This window comes from Nicotiana tabacum, chromosome 2 (genome assembly GCF_000715075.1).
Source record: "Nicotiana tabacum cultivar K326 chromosome 2, ASM71507v2, whole genome shotgun sequence".
Lineage (NCBI taxonomy): Eukaryota > Viridiplantae > Streptophyta > Magnoliopsida > Solanales > Solanaceae > Nicotiana > Nicotiana tabacum.
Window position 1 is genome coordinate 17,550,586 of NC_134081.1, and position 17,825 is coordinate 17,568,410.

The 17,825-nt window shown below is 36.5% G+C and overlaps 2 protein-coding genes across 2 annotated transcripts; both read left to right on the forward strand.

Annotated features, from left to right (window-relative positions):
- The first annotated feature begins 2,063 nt into the window (after positions 1 to 2,063).
- Positions 2,064 to 3,865, forward strand: LOC142166258 (uncharacterized). The gene is made up of 4 exons (XM_075224992.1): positions 2,064 to 2,147; positions 2,219 to 2,306; positions 2,409 to 3,538; positions 3,644 to 3,865. Exons 1-4 carry the CDS (start codon positions 2,064 to 2,066, stop codon positions 3,863 to 3,865), a joined length of 1,524 nt encoding a protein of 507 aa, XP_075081093.1.
- Positions 3,866 to 14,971: 11,106 nt separating this feature from the next.
- On the forward strand, positions 14,972 to 17,003 carry LOC142166259 (uncharacterized). The gene is made up of 4 exons (XM_075224999.1): positions 14,972 to 15,412; positions 15,506 to 15,836; positions 15,967 to 16,079; positions 16,863 to 17,003. Exons 1-4 carry the CDS (start codon positions 14,972 to 14,974, stop codon positions 17,001 to 17,003), a joined length of 1,026 nt encoding a protein of 341 aa, XP_075081100.1.
- Positions 17,004 to 17,825: the final 822 nt, after the last annotated feature.

Below are 17,825 nucleotides of genomic sequence, written 5' to 3' on the forward strand. Positions count from 1 at the left end.
GAACAAGCACCAACCCTACGCTCACGAGCAAAACTGTTATTCCGACAGCAGCCATGGCGGCTCTATGCAAATGACAAGGCCTTCGGGCTATTCCACCATGCCATATGGTCAGTCCACTCACAATCACATGATGATGGGTCATGGTGGCCAACACCATGGCGGACAATATGGCGGTCATGGCCATGGCGGACATTATGGTAGTCTGGGGCCGCATATGCCCCATGACTCCGCAAACTTTTCAAGCAACACCAGTATGGTCCATAATGATGGTGGCTATGGTAGTGGAATGCAACAATCTGCCCATATGTCCTCAGCCATGGGTATGGGGTCGCCGAATTATCATGGTCATGGTTACGGTGGCAGCCACCCTAGTCACTACAGCCAGAGCCAGAAGTTCAACTGGGCTCTTAAGGATTTGGAGGAATAAATTTACGATAAATTTGATGCTATCATGTATGGTGAAAGTATGTGTGTGTTTTGGTAGTGGCTTTGGCTATATATATATAGCTAAATAAGTAATGTACTAAACAATCTGCTGCTTTGCTTGATTATCATTACTAAAATGATGAATAATTATAAGTATGTTTATAACTGAAATGATTTGTGTGAATTTACTTAAAAGAATCGACATTCCATTGGTATTTCATGGTTTTTATATAGCTCTAATTCATTGAAGAAAATTGGTCGTACAACTCCCTCCAGTCTTAAACTTTGTCATCTTCTTGGAATTAGAACCAAATTTTCTGAGATTGGACTACGGAGAGCACGCTTCCGTTATGGTCACTGATAACAGTGATGGTAATATATAGTGCTTATTGATAATTATTGTGGTAATAGTAATTGGTGGTGATGGTTGTGAATAATGGCTAGTGATAGTGACAACTGACATTCGTGCTTGGCACCGGTGATAGTTGTAGCTGAAGATGATGGTAATAGATGGTGGGTAGTGGGTGGTGGTAATCTATAACGGTAGATGACGATGATAGCAGTGGTGATGGTGGTTAGTGGTGAAAGTGTAGGAGTAATAGTAAAATGTCATTTTTACATAAATTCTTGAATGTATAACATCTTAATGATATTAAGACTATGTTATAGATCTTAATTATTAAGATCTATTCGGACCCACTAAGAGACTGTAAATTAAAAAATCAAACAGACTTAATGGTTAAGATCTAAATGATCAAGATTAAGATCTAAAAATCAAACGCACTTAATGATTGATATCTGAATGATTAAGATTCAGACCTCCATTAAATGTAAGCAAATGAGAAAGATGAGATGCATCATTAAGCCGATATTTACAAGACTATAACAACTACTCCGGTTTAACTCTAAGCAAGTTAGGATCGTCTATATGAATCATCACGGAACTTGTCATTCTATTTAAGATCATCTCAAAAGCATCTTGTAGAAATAATCTAGCTTAAATTCCTTTTTCTTCCCCGAGAGAAATTAATATCTTTAAAAACATAAATTTGTCCATTTCAATATATCTATATCTATATCTATATCTATATCTATTGTGATTTGGCTTGCCCATCGGCGAAGATTCGACGAATTTGTATTGAATAAAGTAAGGGTATAATAGTCTTTGTATGATAAAGTTGTTAGGAAGTGAGTTAAGTTGTTAATGGTTGTTAGAAGAGTTAGTAATGTTAGGATTAGTAGTTAGTTACAGTGCTAAAGAGAGGGTTAAAACATTGATATATAAGTAATCATTTACATTGTAAAAAAAGATACTTTTTTGGAATAATAAAATACTCTACACTAATTCTCTCTCTCTCTCTCTCTCTCTCTCTCGTCTAATGCATCTTTTTCTTCTTCTTCTTCTTCTTCTTCTTCTTCTTCTTCTTCTTCATTTCTATATTTTTTCTTCTTCTTTCTATCTTTCTTGATACTCTGCTTAATCTCATCACAATTGTGTGAATAATTACATGGTATCAGAGCATACACGATACAGAATCATAGCTCACATAACGATCCGAAAATTCATTCAAAAATTTTCTTTGATTTTTCCAGTATTTGGTTCCAATCTGTCTAAATCTTAAGTAAAGCAAGGAAAAATGGCAGTAAATGGTGAAACAGTGGTTCAAACTCCAGAAAATCAGTTTCCCACTGAGTATGCAACCCAATCTGCAGGAAATCAAGTGAATCAAGTCAATGGGATTAATTATAATCATTCTCTATTCTTGTCTCCTGTGATGTGAGTGGGATTCAGATCATCTCTTTTCAATTAACTGGAATTGAGAATTACTCAATTTGGTTTAGATCTATGAGAGTTACATTGCTAGGAAGGAACAAGCTGGGTATGGTAGATGGCACATGCAAGAAGGAAAGATTCCCAGAAATGATGTGGAATCATTGGGAAAGAGTAAACACAATTGTTCTTTCTTGAATTGTGAATTCAGTCGCAAAAGGACTTCTTGGAGGAATCATGTATGCATTTAGTGCACAAGTTGTCTGGGAAGAACTTGCTGAAAGATTCAACAAAGTGGATGGCTCAAGAACCTTTAATCTACACAAGAAAATTGCTACACTGTCTCAAGGCACAACTTCACTATCTGTGTACTTCTCAAAATCGAAAGATCTATGGGAAGAGTTTGAATCTTTAGTGCCAGCACCTGGCTGTGATTGCCCAAAATCAAGAGAATTTGTAGCCTATCTACAGAAATTAAAGCTATTTCAATTTTTAATGGGGCTAAACGACTCATATTCACAAGCTAGAAGTCAAATTCTGATGAGAAGTCCTACTCCTACTGTTAATCAGGCATATGCCTTAATTGTGAGTGATAAAGGGCAGAAATCTATGGCTGCTACAACAGGAATTATGGGTGCCAATCCTACAGTTCAAATGGGAAGCTTTGAAGCTGCAATGTATTCTAAGACTGGAGGAACTCAGAATCATAATAAGAGGTTTAGAAGGAATTTAGATCTCTACTGTGAATTCTGCAAGATGAAGGGGCATAACAAAGAAAACTGCTATAAAATAGTTGGCTATCCAACAGACTTCAAAAACAAAAGAAGGGGAAATGTAAACTCAAATACAAATGCAGCTTATAATGCCAATGTCCTAACAAAAAGAAGCAATTCTGGGCACAAGTCAGTTGATCAAGAATATCAACAAAGATCTACATTCAACTATGAAAAAAATACAAATGTGAATGATCAAATTACTGGAGTTGGTTCAAACAACTTAAGCAATAACAGCCCTATGAGTCAGCTGGCAAACTATGCACTCACCAAAAATCAGTATGAAAAAATTCTTCAACTATTGAATAAAACCACAGTACCTAATAACACTGCATCATCTGAAACTGCAGCAGGTATGGATACAACTTTACGTTTTTCTGATTGTATTAAACAATGGATTATAGATACAAGTGCCACAAACCACATGGTTTCAGACATAAGTCTGCTAAAGAAAGATATTATTACTGAAACAGGAAATTCAAAGAATATTCTGTTATGTAATGGGGATATTACAGTAGTTACACATACAGGATCCAACTCAATTTTAGAAGATAATATAATAACAAATGTATTTTATGTTCCACAATTTAAATATAATCTTCTATCAGTCTCTAAACTAACTAAAGAATTACAGTGCTTAGCTACATTCTTTCCTGATTTCTGTGTGTTTCAGGAACTCTTCACTGGGAAGGTGAAGGGGAATGGTAAAGAAGATGGTGGACTTTATCTTCTATACACTGATTCAAGAGAAAAAAAGAAATTGGAGGCATTAATTAATGAGACAATTGAAGCTGGAAACATAAATGTAGTGTTGTGGCATAAAAAATTTGGGCATGTATCTACACAAGTATTAAAAAGACTGATTCAAGTAGATTTAGAAACGCATCAAGAATAGAATAAACAAGTGCACAATTTGTCCATGTGCTAAATAAACTAGGCTGCCATTTCCTACAAGTAGTATTCAAAGTAAGAGTTGTTTTGATCTAATACATGTAGACTTGTGGGGACCATATAAAATACCTACTTGGGATGAAAATAGATATTTTCTCACTATTGTAGATGACTATTCAAGAATGACATGGATATTTTTACTAAAACAAAAATCTGATGTATGTGTATCAATTCAGAACTTCTTTAAATTGTTATGATCCAAAATCCCACCACAAGCGTCGTGAAGGCACCTAGTCTCTAAGACTAGGTAAGCCGATTTCAATTACATTTTGAAGTCATTTTTTTAATTGAATAAGTAACTAAAACTAACAGCAGAATAAATATGAATATACAACCTCCTAAGACTGGTAGTACTGAGTCATGAACTCTAACTAAATACATGAAATGATCACGAGGATCGAATATACAATACTGTTTGATTACAAATTAACAGTACAATGAAATGAAAAGACTCCAAGGGATTGTGACGACCAAGCAGCTCTACCTTGAATCCTTACGATCCCGCTTTAACTCTGCTCAAGTCCGATATCTCCAATACCTGACTCTGCACAAAAATATGCAGAAGTGTAGTATGAGTACACCATAGTCGGTACCCAGTAAGTATCAAGACTAACCTCAGTGGAGTAGAGACGAGGTACAGTCAAGATACTCACTAGTCTAATAACCTGTACAATATAATATACAGAATAATAGAAAACAATAACAATAAGGGCTGGATAAAACAACCAGTGATATGCACAACAGACAACGAGAATATTATTAATATCACTCAACAATTCATAAATACAATTACACCCAATTAAATCAAGCTCTTCAAATAAATGTCTTTCACATATAATTTTTCCAGATAACTCTCCTTCAGATATAATTTTCTCAAATAATTACTTTTCATATATAATTCTTTCAATAAATCTTTTCAAATATAATTTTCTCAAATAAATATCTTTCAAATACAATTCTTTCATATAATTCTTTTTGAATAAAAATCATTCCAAATAAATATTTTGAATATAATTATTTCAATTAAAAAGTCACCATGTGACACCTCATTTAATAATCATAAAAGAAATACGGGTCTCAGGCCATTTTTCATATTTTTCATAAACACGGGTCTCGGCCTATTTTTATATTTTCATGGCACTTCGTGCCCATAATTAAATGATCATATTTTTCCGACACCTCGTGCCCTCATTTCATATCATAACCGCACAGACAATTCACATGCCAATTATCATTATCATTTCATCACAGCACCTCGTGCCCACATTTCATATCACAACTGCACGGACAATTCAGCCAAATATCCTCATTATTTACTCACGGCACCTCGTGCCCACATTTCATTTTATAATATGCCTAGCAATGGCCACATGCTCTCAAGTTCAATATAAATCAGATTGTTATCAATTTACCAACAACAAGACAAATTGCACCAGGTATAAAAATAAACACAAGAAAATCACAACATCACATGAAAATTATCAACACCACAACCCAACATCATCATATATCGTCCCTGACAATAGCTACCCTTATCACTCCTATTGCCGCCCTTATCGCTCATATAGCCACCCTTATCGCTTCGCCCAGACAATATCAATAGCCACCCTTATTGCTCCTATTGCCACCCTTATCACTCCTATAGCCACCCTTATCGCTCCGCCCAAATAATATTCCAACAAACACAACAACAGTGAAATGTCACCCTTATACCCACATAATATCAACGGTGAAATGCCATACTTATCTTCCCAAAATAATAACTCACACAACACAATAATTTCTCAAAATAATAACTCACACAATACAACAATTTACATGGGAAATGATCACGACAACATGACAAAAATCAATTCATATCACAATTTGCCCAATGGCCACAACCAAATTCGAAAGATATAACAAAATTAATTAATTTCACAACAAATAGCTCAAGGCTCCACACAATGTATATAACACCCAAAAATAATTAATAGAGATATAAATTACTCAACATAAAGCAAAGCCTTCATTAACTCAATTTTTTTAAATAATTATATAATCACCTCTTCTTAAGCTCATTTAATTAATTAATTGCAGAGGGAAGAATCCAAAATAAAATAAAATTCCAATAATTATTAAACCAGCAAATTCACAGAATTTCATAAATAATCAAATAACAATCACATCAAATTGTCATATAACAATAGATTCAACAACAAGGATTTAGGTACGACAAATAGATGATTAAATATATGCTAACAATTATCCAATTCACTACACACTATGTTCAAGACTTTAACTCAATAAAATTTGCATATATAAATCAAGTACGTACTCGTCACATCGCGTACATTATTTTTAATTACACAAGTTACACATAAGACTCAATGCCTAAGGGGAAATTCCCCCACTCGAGGTTAAGCAAGACACTTACCTTTTTGAAATTTTGCCGATATTCCAAAATCATCTTCTTGCTTGAATTGACCTACGGATCGCTCAAATCTAACCAAATTAATTGTATAACTTCATTAAAATTCATCGAAAATAATTTCGGATAATAATGCTTCGACTTAAAAGTTTATTCCAAAAAGTCAACGCAAGGCCCGCCCCTCGGAACCCGACATAATTTTCATAAAATACGAACACCCATTCCGATACGAGTTCAACCATACCAATTTTATCAAATTCCGATAACAACTCGACCTTCAAATCTTAAATTTTTATTTTTGAAAGATTTTACAAAAATCTTGATTTCTTCCATTTAAATCCGAATTAAATGATGAATATAATCATGGATTCATAAAATATAAACACTTTAGGATATAGAACACTTACCCCAACCAAGCTTGTGAAAAATCCCTCCAGAATCGCCCAAATCCGAGCTCCAAAAATCCAAAAACGAAAATGGCAAAATGACCAATTTTTGGTCCTTAACATTCTGTCCAGATTCGCACCTGCGGTACTGTTCACGCACCAGTGGTACTGTTCACGCTTCTGCGAATCATTGTTCAGGCTTCTGTGAATCACTGTTCACTCTTCTGCGAATCACTGTTCATGTTGCTGCCCAGAAAATTCCAGCAGCTTATCTTTATGTCCGAATTGATCCGTTAACCTTCCGAAATCAACCCGAGGCCCTCGGAACCTCAACCAAATATACCAACACGTCCCAAAATACAATATAAACTTAGTCGAGGCTTCAAACCATGTCAAACAACGCCAAAATAACGAATCACGCATCGAATCGAATTGTAAGATTTCAAATCTTCCAACTTCTATATTTTGCGCCGAAACGTATCAAATCAATCCGGAATGACTTCAAATTTTGCACATAAGTCATAATTAACTTAATGGAGCTATTGCCATTTCCAGAATCGAAATCCGACCTCGTTATCAAAAATTCACCCTTCCGTCGGTCTTTTACAAAATCTTATATTTTCCAACTTTCGCCAAAATGTGTCGAATTGTCCTACGGACTTCCAAATCCAAATCCGAACATACGTCTAAGTCCAAAATTATCATACGAAGCTGTTGCCATCCTCGAAATTCTATTCCGGGATAGTTTGCTCAAAAGTCAACTCTCCGGTCAAACTTCCCAAAAATTCAACTTTCGGCATTTCAAGCTTAATTCCACTATGGACCTCCAAATAATTTTCTGGACACGCTCCTAAGTCCAAAAATCACCATACGGAGCTATTGACATCATCAAAATTCCATTCCAGAGTCGTTTGCTCAAAAGTCTACTCTCCGGTCAACTCTTTCCATTTAAGCTTCAAATTAAGGATTGTTCTTTTAATTTAATTCTGAATCTTCAGTAAATCAAACTCGACCACACCGACGGGTCATAATACATATTGCGAAGCTGCTCGAGACCTTAAGTCACTGAACGAAGCATAAATTCTTAAAACGAAAACTCGGGTCATTACATTCTCCACCTCTTAAACAAACGTTTCTCCTCGAATGTTCTAAGAATAATTCTAAGGTTACCAAATGGATGATTTTACTTTTACACATATACTCACGGTTGATTCCACGCTACTGCATTTGAGATAAGCCTGGCAACATCATCTCTTTTGAGTTTATTTCTTTTATCCATATTTGTAAACTTTAAGATCAATTCCTTACACTCCAAACATTTCAAAAGGTCTGATTTTTCACAACAAAGCATGGTATTAGTCTCAGCTGGCTATAGCAACTCGTGCCTACGCACACATCAATTTTCTTGATAGTGTTGAAGTACTTCAAAACTTTCTCTGGGGTGCTACATTCTTCCCCGCTTAGGATCATCTGCCCTCAAACACATAACATATTTATCTCTTCCTTTGAAAATCCCAATCCTCCAAATTTTACTAATTCCCAAATTTTTCAGGAATTTTGGCAGAGTCTCCCCTGTAATTGGGCCTATCCACCTGCCAAAGTAACATAAAAAAAACTCCTAACAATACATCCACAACCCAACAAAATACCACAATGTATATAACAATAATACTAATCTCAACATTACAAGCACTGCATTATCGTAATGATATCAAGACATGAAGTACGTCATATGTATGCTCATCACCACATCTTTGGTCTTAAAAGCCGTTCATAATTTATTCCAGCATCATCAATTAATCTCATATTAACCACCACCGTATTTCAAATTTTCATAACACTGACAACAGAATGTGAGGCATGAAGACCTCATGATTACTTACTCGGATTAATGAGTCAGATTTAACGCCACCTGGACACTCACCTCATAGGCTAAAACTTAATGTTTACAGCACGAAAATGCTGAATATGAACAGAAAAATGTACAAAAATTATCAAATAAGCCTAACAGGCATGACTCCTTATTAATATTATTGTACAAATTAATTTCACAAAGGGATAATCTTAAACTCATAAATACTTCACCACAAGGACCTCGTCCTTATATAACCTCCACCGCGACTTGTAGCCCGGTTTAAATATTTCACATCATATATAAAATGTGAGGATCTTGTCCTCAACTCCGAATCACAAGTGTTTTGCACATTGTGCCAACTGAAATTTTAATTTTCTTTCTTTCTTCTTTTCAATATATTTCATAAACAGTTTTTACAACACATAATGAACCCTCATATCGGTAGGGCGTATAATTCATAAAAATTGGAATCAATTATTCCAAAACATATTAAACCCACTGTAATGAATAATAAAATTTTACTTTTGGACTTATAGCCCTCAATGGTGTGCAAAAATAAATGACAGACACAAGCTCACACCTTCAAATCTCCCAACAGGGATAAACATATATAGTGGGTCACAAGTTTAAGAAGCTCACCCATAAGTGGAGCATAATAGGAAGACTCACCTCAATATTCAGAGCCGAATCAAATTAAGGAAAATATCCTTTTATAATAAAAATCAGGATCGTACATGTAACGACACCATCTGGTGTATTGGCCTCAGCCAAATCATAGTGATTAAATCAACGGGTTGGGCCTCCACCTCTTTGGCGCCCACTACTCGCCTGTCCTCCACCTCTAGCTAACTGTGCATGTGGAGTATCAACTGGAATAAAGCTTGTAGCTGGAGTGTTCTGATGAAATCCATCCCTCCCAAGTTTGGGACAATCTCTCATGATATGCCTAGTATCACCACACTCATAACAACCCCTCTGAGGTCACGACTGCTCGTACTGAGTCTGTGCCAGATAACTGGAATAACCACTATAAGAATCTTGTGTCGGTGGTGCACTATAAATTAGAGTACCCCGATTAATCTGATGTGCGGACTGAGCTGACCGACTTCTCGAGCCTCCGCTATAATGGCTCCTAGCTGAAGAGTAAAATCCACTGAACCTTACAGATCTTTGAGACCTTTTGGCCTCCTTAGACTCTCTTTCCTCGCCTAAAACACCCTCAATCTTTCTTGCAATCTCCACTACTTGTTGAAATGGAGTATCAGTTTGCAATTCTCGAGCCATGCATATTTTAATATCATAATCGAGCCACTCAATGAATTTGTGGACCCATTCTCTGATTGTAGGAACTAAGATAGGTGCATGACGGGCTAACTCACTGAACCTAATAGCATATTCTGACACTGTCATAGTGCCCTGACGCAACCGTTCAAACTCTGTGCACCACGCATCTCGGAAAGTCTGGGGAACAAATTCTTTCAAGAACATTTCCGAAAATTGAGCCCAAGTTGGTGGTGTTGCATCGGCCGGTCTACCTTCTTCATAGCTTTGCCACCACCGAGTGCCTGACAGTTGAAAGGTAGTAAAGGCAACTCCGCTCACCTCCACAATACCCATGGTGCGGAGAATACAGTGATAATTTTGTAAAAATTCTTGGGCATCCTCTATAGCTGTGCCACTAAAAGTAGGTAGACTATACCTCTTAAACCTTTCAAGTCTCTTTTGTTCTTCTTCTGATACCTTGGGCCTGACCTCAGGCCGAACCAGAATAACAGGTTGTATCGGTGCTACACCCGGAACCTGACCAACGTGAACCTGCTGCTCTGGAGTTGTGGTAGGAGTCGGAGCTACTCCCCCAATCTGTGGAATATTTGGTGCTACAGAAATCAATCCCTCCTGAGTTAATGTACCAAACATACTCAGAAATCGTGCTAAAGTGTCCTGAAGTCCGGGGGTAACAACAGGTGCTTCTGGTACCTGTCCCCCAACTGGAGCTACTAGTGGCTCCTCAACTGTTATTCTGACAGGTGCTCTAGTCGCAGCACATACCCTTCCTCGACCTCTACCTCGGCCCCGGCCTCTTGCAGCCCTAGCAGTATGTGCGGATGCCTGTTCAGCTGACCCGGTAGCACGTGTCCTCACCATCTGTGAGAGAATAGAGATACAAAGGCTCAAATTCCAAATTCAACAAATTTCGCATGACAAGAATAAAAGAAATGGAAATTTCCTAACAATTCTGTAGCCTCTCGAAGATAAGTATAGACGTCTCCGTACCGATCCGCAAGACTCGTTCGTGACTCGTAGAACCTATGAACCTAGAGCTCTGATACCAACTTGTCACGACTCAAAATCCCACCACAGGCGTCGTGATGGCACCTAGTCTCTAAGACTAGGTAAGCCGATTTCAATTACATTTTGAAGCCATTTTTTTAATTGAATAAGTAACTAAAACTAACAGCGGAATAAATATGAATATACAACCTCCCAAGACTGGTAGTACTGAGTCATGAACTCTAACTGAATACATAGAATGATCACGAGGACCGAATATACAATACTGTTTGATTACAAATTAACAGTACAATGAAATGAAAAGACTCTAAGGGACTGTGACGACCAAGCAGCTCTACCTTGAATCCTTATGATCCCGCTTTAACTCTGCTCAAGTCCGATATCTCCAATACCTGACTCTGCCCAAAAATATGCAGAAGTGTAGTATGAGTACACCATAATCGGTACTCAATAAGTATCAAGACTAACCTCAGTGGAGTAGAGACGAGGTACAGTCAAGACACTCACCACTCTAATAACCTGTGCAATATAATATACAGAATAATAGGAAACAATAACAATAAGGGCTGGATAAAACAACCAGTGATATGCACAACAGACAACAAGAATATCATTAATATCACTCAATAATTAATAAATACAATTACACCCAATTAAATCAAGCTCTTCAAATAAATATCTTTTACATATAATTCCTCCAGATAACTCTCCTTCAGATATAATTTTCTCAAATAATTACTTTTCAAATATAATTCTTTCAATAAATCTTTTCAAATATAATTTTCTCAAATAAATATTTTTCAAATATAATTCTTTTATATAATTCTTTTTGAATAAAAATCATTCCAAATAAATATTTTGAATATAACTATTTCAATTAAAAAGTCACCATGTGACACCTCATTTCTTAATCATAAAAAAAATATGGGTCTCAGCCCATTTTCATATTTTTCATAAACACGGGTCTCAGCCCATTTTCATATTTTCACGGCACCTCGTGCCCATAATTAAATCGTCATATTTTCCAGGAACCTCGTTCCCTCATTTCATATCATAATTGCACGGACAATTAACTTGCCAATTATCATTATCATTTCATCACAGCACCTCGTGCCCACATTTCATATCACAACTGCACGAATAATTCACGTGCCAAATATTCTCATTATTTACTCACGGCACCTCGTGCCCACATTTCATTTTATAATCCGCCTGGCAATGGCCACATGCTCTCAAGTTCAACATAAATCAGATTGTTATCAATTTACCAACAACAAGATAAATTGCACAAGGTATAAAAATAAACACAAGAAAATCACACCACCACATGAAAATTATCAACACTATAACCCCAAATCATCACATATCGTCCCTGACAATAGCCACCCTTATCACTCCTATTGCCGCCCTTATCGCTCCTATAACCACCCTTGTCACTCCTATTGCTGCCTTTATCGCTCCTATAGCCACCCTTATCGCTCCGCCCAGACAATATCAATAGCTACCCTTATCGCTCCTATTGCCACCCTTATCACTCCTATAGTTACCCTTATCGCTCCGCCAGATAATATTCCAACAAATACAATAACAGTGAAATGCCACCCTTATACCCACATAATATCAACGGTGAAATGCCATACTTATCTCCCCAAAATAATAACTCACACAACACAATAATTTCTCAAAATAATAACTCACACAATACAATAATTTACTTGGGAAATGATCATGACAACATGACAAAAATTAATTCATATCACAATTTGCCCAATGGCCACAACCAAATTCGAAAGATATAACAAAATTAATTAATTTCACAACAAATAGCTCAAGGCTCCACACAATGTATATAACACCCAAAAATAATTAATAGAGATATAAATTACTCAACATAAAGCAAAGCCTTCATTAACTCCAAATTTTTCAATAATTATATAATCACCTCTTCTTAAGCTCATTTAATTAATTAATTGCAGAAGGAAGAATCCAAAATGAAATTAAATTTCAATAATTATCAAACCAGCAAATTCAAAGAATTTCATAAATAATCAAATAACAATCACATCAAATTATCATATAACAACATATTCAACAACAAGGATTTAGGTACGACAAATAGATGATTAAATATATGCTAACAATTATCCAATTCACTACACACTATGTTCAAGACTTTAACTCAATAAAATTTGCACATATAAATCAAGTACGTACTCGTCACATCGCGTACATTATTTTCAATTACACAAGTTACACATAAGACTCAATGCCTAAGGGGAAATTCCCCCACTCGAGGTTAAGCAAGACACTTACCTTTTTGAAGTTTTGCCGATATTCCAAAATCATCTTTTTGCTTGAATTGACCTACGGACCGCTCAAATCTAACCAAATTAATTGTATAACTTTATTAAAATTCATCGAAAATGATTCCGGATAATAATGCGCCGACTTAAAAATTTATTCCAAAAAGTAAACAAAAGTCAATGCGGGGCCCAACCCTCGGAACCCGGCATAATTTTTATGAAATCCGAATACCCATTCTGATACGAGTTCAACCATACCAATTTTATCAATTTCCGATAACAACTTGACCTCCAAATCTTATTTTTGTTTTTTTGGAAGATTTTACAAAAATATTGATTTCTTCCATTTAAATCCGAATTAAATGATGAATATAATCATGGATTCATAAAATATAAACACTTTAGGATATAGAACACTTACCCCAACCAAGATTGTGAAAAATCCCTCCAGAATCACCCAAATCCGAGCTCCAAAAATCCAAAAACGAAAATGGCATAATGACCAATTTTTGGTCCTTAACATTCTGCCCAGATTTGCACCTGCGGTTACTGTTCACGCACCTGTGGTACTGTTCACACACATGCGGTACTATTCACGCAATTGCGGTACTGTTCACGCATCTGTGAATCACTGTTCACGCTTCTGCGAATCACTGTTCACGCTTCTACGAATCATTCATGTTGCTGCAGCTTATCTTCATGTCCGAATTGATCCGTTAACCTTTCAAAATCAACCCGAGGCCCTCAGAACCTCAACCAAATATACCAACACGTCCTAAAATACAATACGAACTTAGTCGAGGCTTCAAACTATGTCAAACAATGCCGAAATTATGAATCGCGCATCGAATCGAATTATAAGTTTTCAAATCTTCCAACTTCTATATTTTGCGCCGAAATATATCAAATCAATCCGGAATGACTTCAAATTTTTCACATAAGTCATAATTGACTTAATGGAGCTATTTCCATTTTCGGAATTGAAATCCGACCTCGTTATCAAAAATTCACCCTTCGGTCGGACTTTTCCAAAATCTTATATTTTTCAACTTTCGCCAAAATGTGTCGAATTGTCCTATGGACTTCCAAATACAAATCCGAACATACAGCTAAGTCTGAAATCATCATACAAAGTTATTTCCATCCTCAAAATTCTATTTCGGGGTCGTTTGCTCAAAAGTCAACTATCCGGTAAAACTTTCCAAAAATTCAACTTTCAGCATTTCAAGCTTAATTCCACTACGGACCTCCAAATAATTTTCCGGACACGCTTCTAAGTCCAAAAATCATCATACGGAGCTATTTACATCATCAAAATTCTATTCCAGAGTCGTTTGCTCAATAGTTAACTTTCCGGTCAACTCTTTTCATTTAAGCTTTAAATTAAGGATCGTTCTTTTAATTTAATTCTGAATCTTTAGTAAATCAAACTCGATCACACCCGCGGGTCATAATAGATATTACGAACCTGCTCGAGACCTTAAGTCACTGAACGAAGCATAAATTCTTAAAACGAAAACTCGGGTCGTTACATAAATATGTCAAAACTCAATTTGAAAAGATAATAAAGATCATCAGAACAAATAATGGAACAGATTTTGTAAACTCTGTATGTGAAAGTCTATTCAAAGATTTGGGTGTTATTCATCAAAAGACTTGTGTCTATACCCCTCAGTAAAATGGAGTTGATGAGAGGAAACACAAACATATATTGGAAGTCACAAGAGCTGTTCGGTTTCAAGCTCAAATTCCTATCAAATTCTGGGGATGTTGTGTTTTAGCAGCAGTATATCTAATAAATAGAATGCCTAGTTCAGTTATTGGAAATCTGTCTCCATTTGAAAAACTGTATAAAAGAAAACCTTCCATTCAACATCTTAGAGTGCTAGGCTGTTTATGTTTTGCTAAAGTTGTTCAGGAGAAAGACAAATTAATGTCTAGAACAAAATCATCTATTCTTATGGGTTATTCAGAAGTTAAAAAAGGTTATATATTATATGATTTGACTAACCAGCCTTTCTTTGTTGGCAGAGACATCATATTTAGAGAAGATATATTTCCATTTGTAAACAAAGCATGTACTTTAAAACCTGTGTTTGTTGATAATACAACTAAACCAGGAGCTTTGTATGATAACTGTGAATCTTTATTTGAAATAAGATCAGCAGATACAACAAGCAATAATTTCTCAAATAGAGTTGGAAGAGAAGAGTTCAACACTGATCAGAACATAGGAGAGGAAAATGTTTTAGGCATACCAACAGACTATGGCTACTCAGAAGCACATAGTCTTAATACTCAAGGAGAGCATACTCAAATATCTACATAAATTCAACAGCAACCTGAAACATCTCAGGTGTCTTCAAAAATTCAAAATCAAGTGCAACCTCAGCTTAGAAAGTCCTGCAGAGGTAAACATCCTCCTGTCTGGATGAAAGATTTTGTATCCTTAAACATTCATCAGAATGTTCCTTATGCTTTATATAAATACATAAGCTATGACAAGATATCTTCTAAGTATCAAGCATATGTATCTGCAACTTCTTCAATCACTGAACCTACCAGTTATTCTGAGGCTATACTGGATCCCAAATGGATAGAGGCTATGAATGAGGAGATAAAAGCACTTGAAAACAATCATACATGGGATGTTGTAACACTACCAGAAGGTAAGAGGCCTATATGCTGCAAGGCCACCGCCACCTTTCACCCAAAGATTGCAAAAGAAGAATGATGACCGCATGTTCAACAAATTCCTTTCTATATTGAGACAGGTTCAATTGAATATTCCATTGGTAGATGTACTTCGCAAACTTCCAAAGTATGCTAAGTGCATAAAAGATATAGTGGCTCACAAGAGGAGATTGACTGAATTCGAAACAGTCGCACTTACTGAGGAGTGCACTTCAAGAGTCCAAAAACAAGCTTCCTCAAAAGCTTAATGATCCTGACAGTTTCACCATCCCTGTGCGGATTGGTAATATCGATGTGGGTCATGCTCTTTGTGGTTTGGGGGTGAGCATAAATCTGATGCCCTTGTCTTTGTTCAAACAATTGGGTCTGGGAGCTCCAATACCAACCACAGTGATGTTGCAACTAGCTGATAGGTCCATAGCCTACCCTGAAGGAGTGATTGAAGATGTGTTGCTACAAACTGGGAAATTCATCTTCCCCGCGGACTTCATTATATTAGATTATGAGGCTAATGAACAAGTTCCAATCATATTGGGACGACCTCTCTTGGCTATGGGTGATGCAATTATTAAAGTGAGAGAGGGAAAAATGATTATGAGGGTGGACAATGAGGAAGCAGTTTTTAATGTCTACAAGGCGATCCAACTTCCCCAACATTATGAGGAGCTCTCTATGATATCTGTGGTAGAGGTGGATGAGAAACTTATTGACACGAGTGTATATCTAGACGACTCTCTAGAGAAAGCACTCATGTTGTTTGACAACTTAGAGATTGATGAGGTTGAGGAGATGATGCATATCCTAGATACATCATGTGCTTACATGCAGGGATTAAACCCCTTGGGCCCCTAAATAAGCCAAGTGGGCCTCTTCCAAAGTCGTCGATTAAAGAAGCTCCAAAACTGGAACTTAAACCCTTGCCCCCTCACCTTCAATATGCTTATTTGGGTGGTTCTGACACTTTACCTGTTGTTGTTTCTTCTGACTTGTCTAAATTGCAGGAAGAAAAGCTGTTGAGAGTGCTACGCGAGCACAAACGAGCAATTGGGTGGACGATGTCTGACACTAGAGGCATTAGTCCAGCTTTCTGCATACATAAAATCCTCATGGATAAAGGGCACAATCCAAGTGTAGAGAAATAATGTCGCCTAAATCCAATCATGAAAGAGGTGGTAAGAAAAGAAGTGATTAAGTGGCTTGACGCAGGTATTGTATTTATAATTTCTGATAGCAAATGGGTAAGCCCCGTCCAATGTGTGCCTAAAAAGGGGGGATGACTGTAGTGGTTAATGAAAATAATGACCTGATTCCCACAAGAACTGTAACTGGGTGGAGAATTTGCATAGATTATAGAAAATTAAATAATGCCACCCGAAAGGATCACTTTCCCCTTCCCTTTATTGATCAAATGCTTGATAGATTAGTCGGACAGAAATACTACTGTTTCCTAGATGGCTATTCGGGGTATAATCAGATTTATATAGCCCTAGAGGACCAAGAGAAAACTACATTTACGTGTCCCTATGACACGTATGCATTTAAGAGAATGCCATTTGGTCTCTGTAATGCACCTACGACTTTTCAAAGGTGTATGATGGCTATTTTTACTAACATGGTTGAAAGATTTGTAGAAGTGTTCATGGTTGATTTTTCTGTGTTTGGGTGTTCTTTTGATAATTGTTTAATGAACCTTGATAAAGTGCTTGCTAGGTGTGAAGAGACAAACTTGGTGCTAAACTGGGAAAAATGCCATTTCATAGTACGTGAAGGTATAGTCTTGGGGCACAAGTTGTCCAAAAATAGTTTGCAGGTGGACAAAGCAAAGGTCGAGGCAATTGAAAAATTTCCCCCACCGACTTCCGTCAAGGGCATCCGCAGTTTCTTGGGCCATGCAGGTTTTTATTGTCGTTTCATTAAAGATTTTTCAAAAATTTCTTCTCCTATGTCCAGGCTTCTTGATAAAG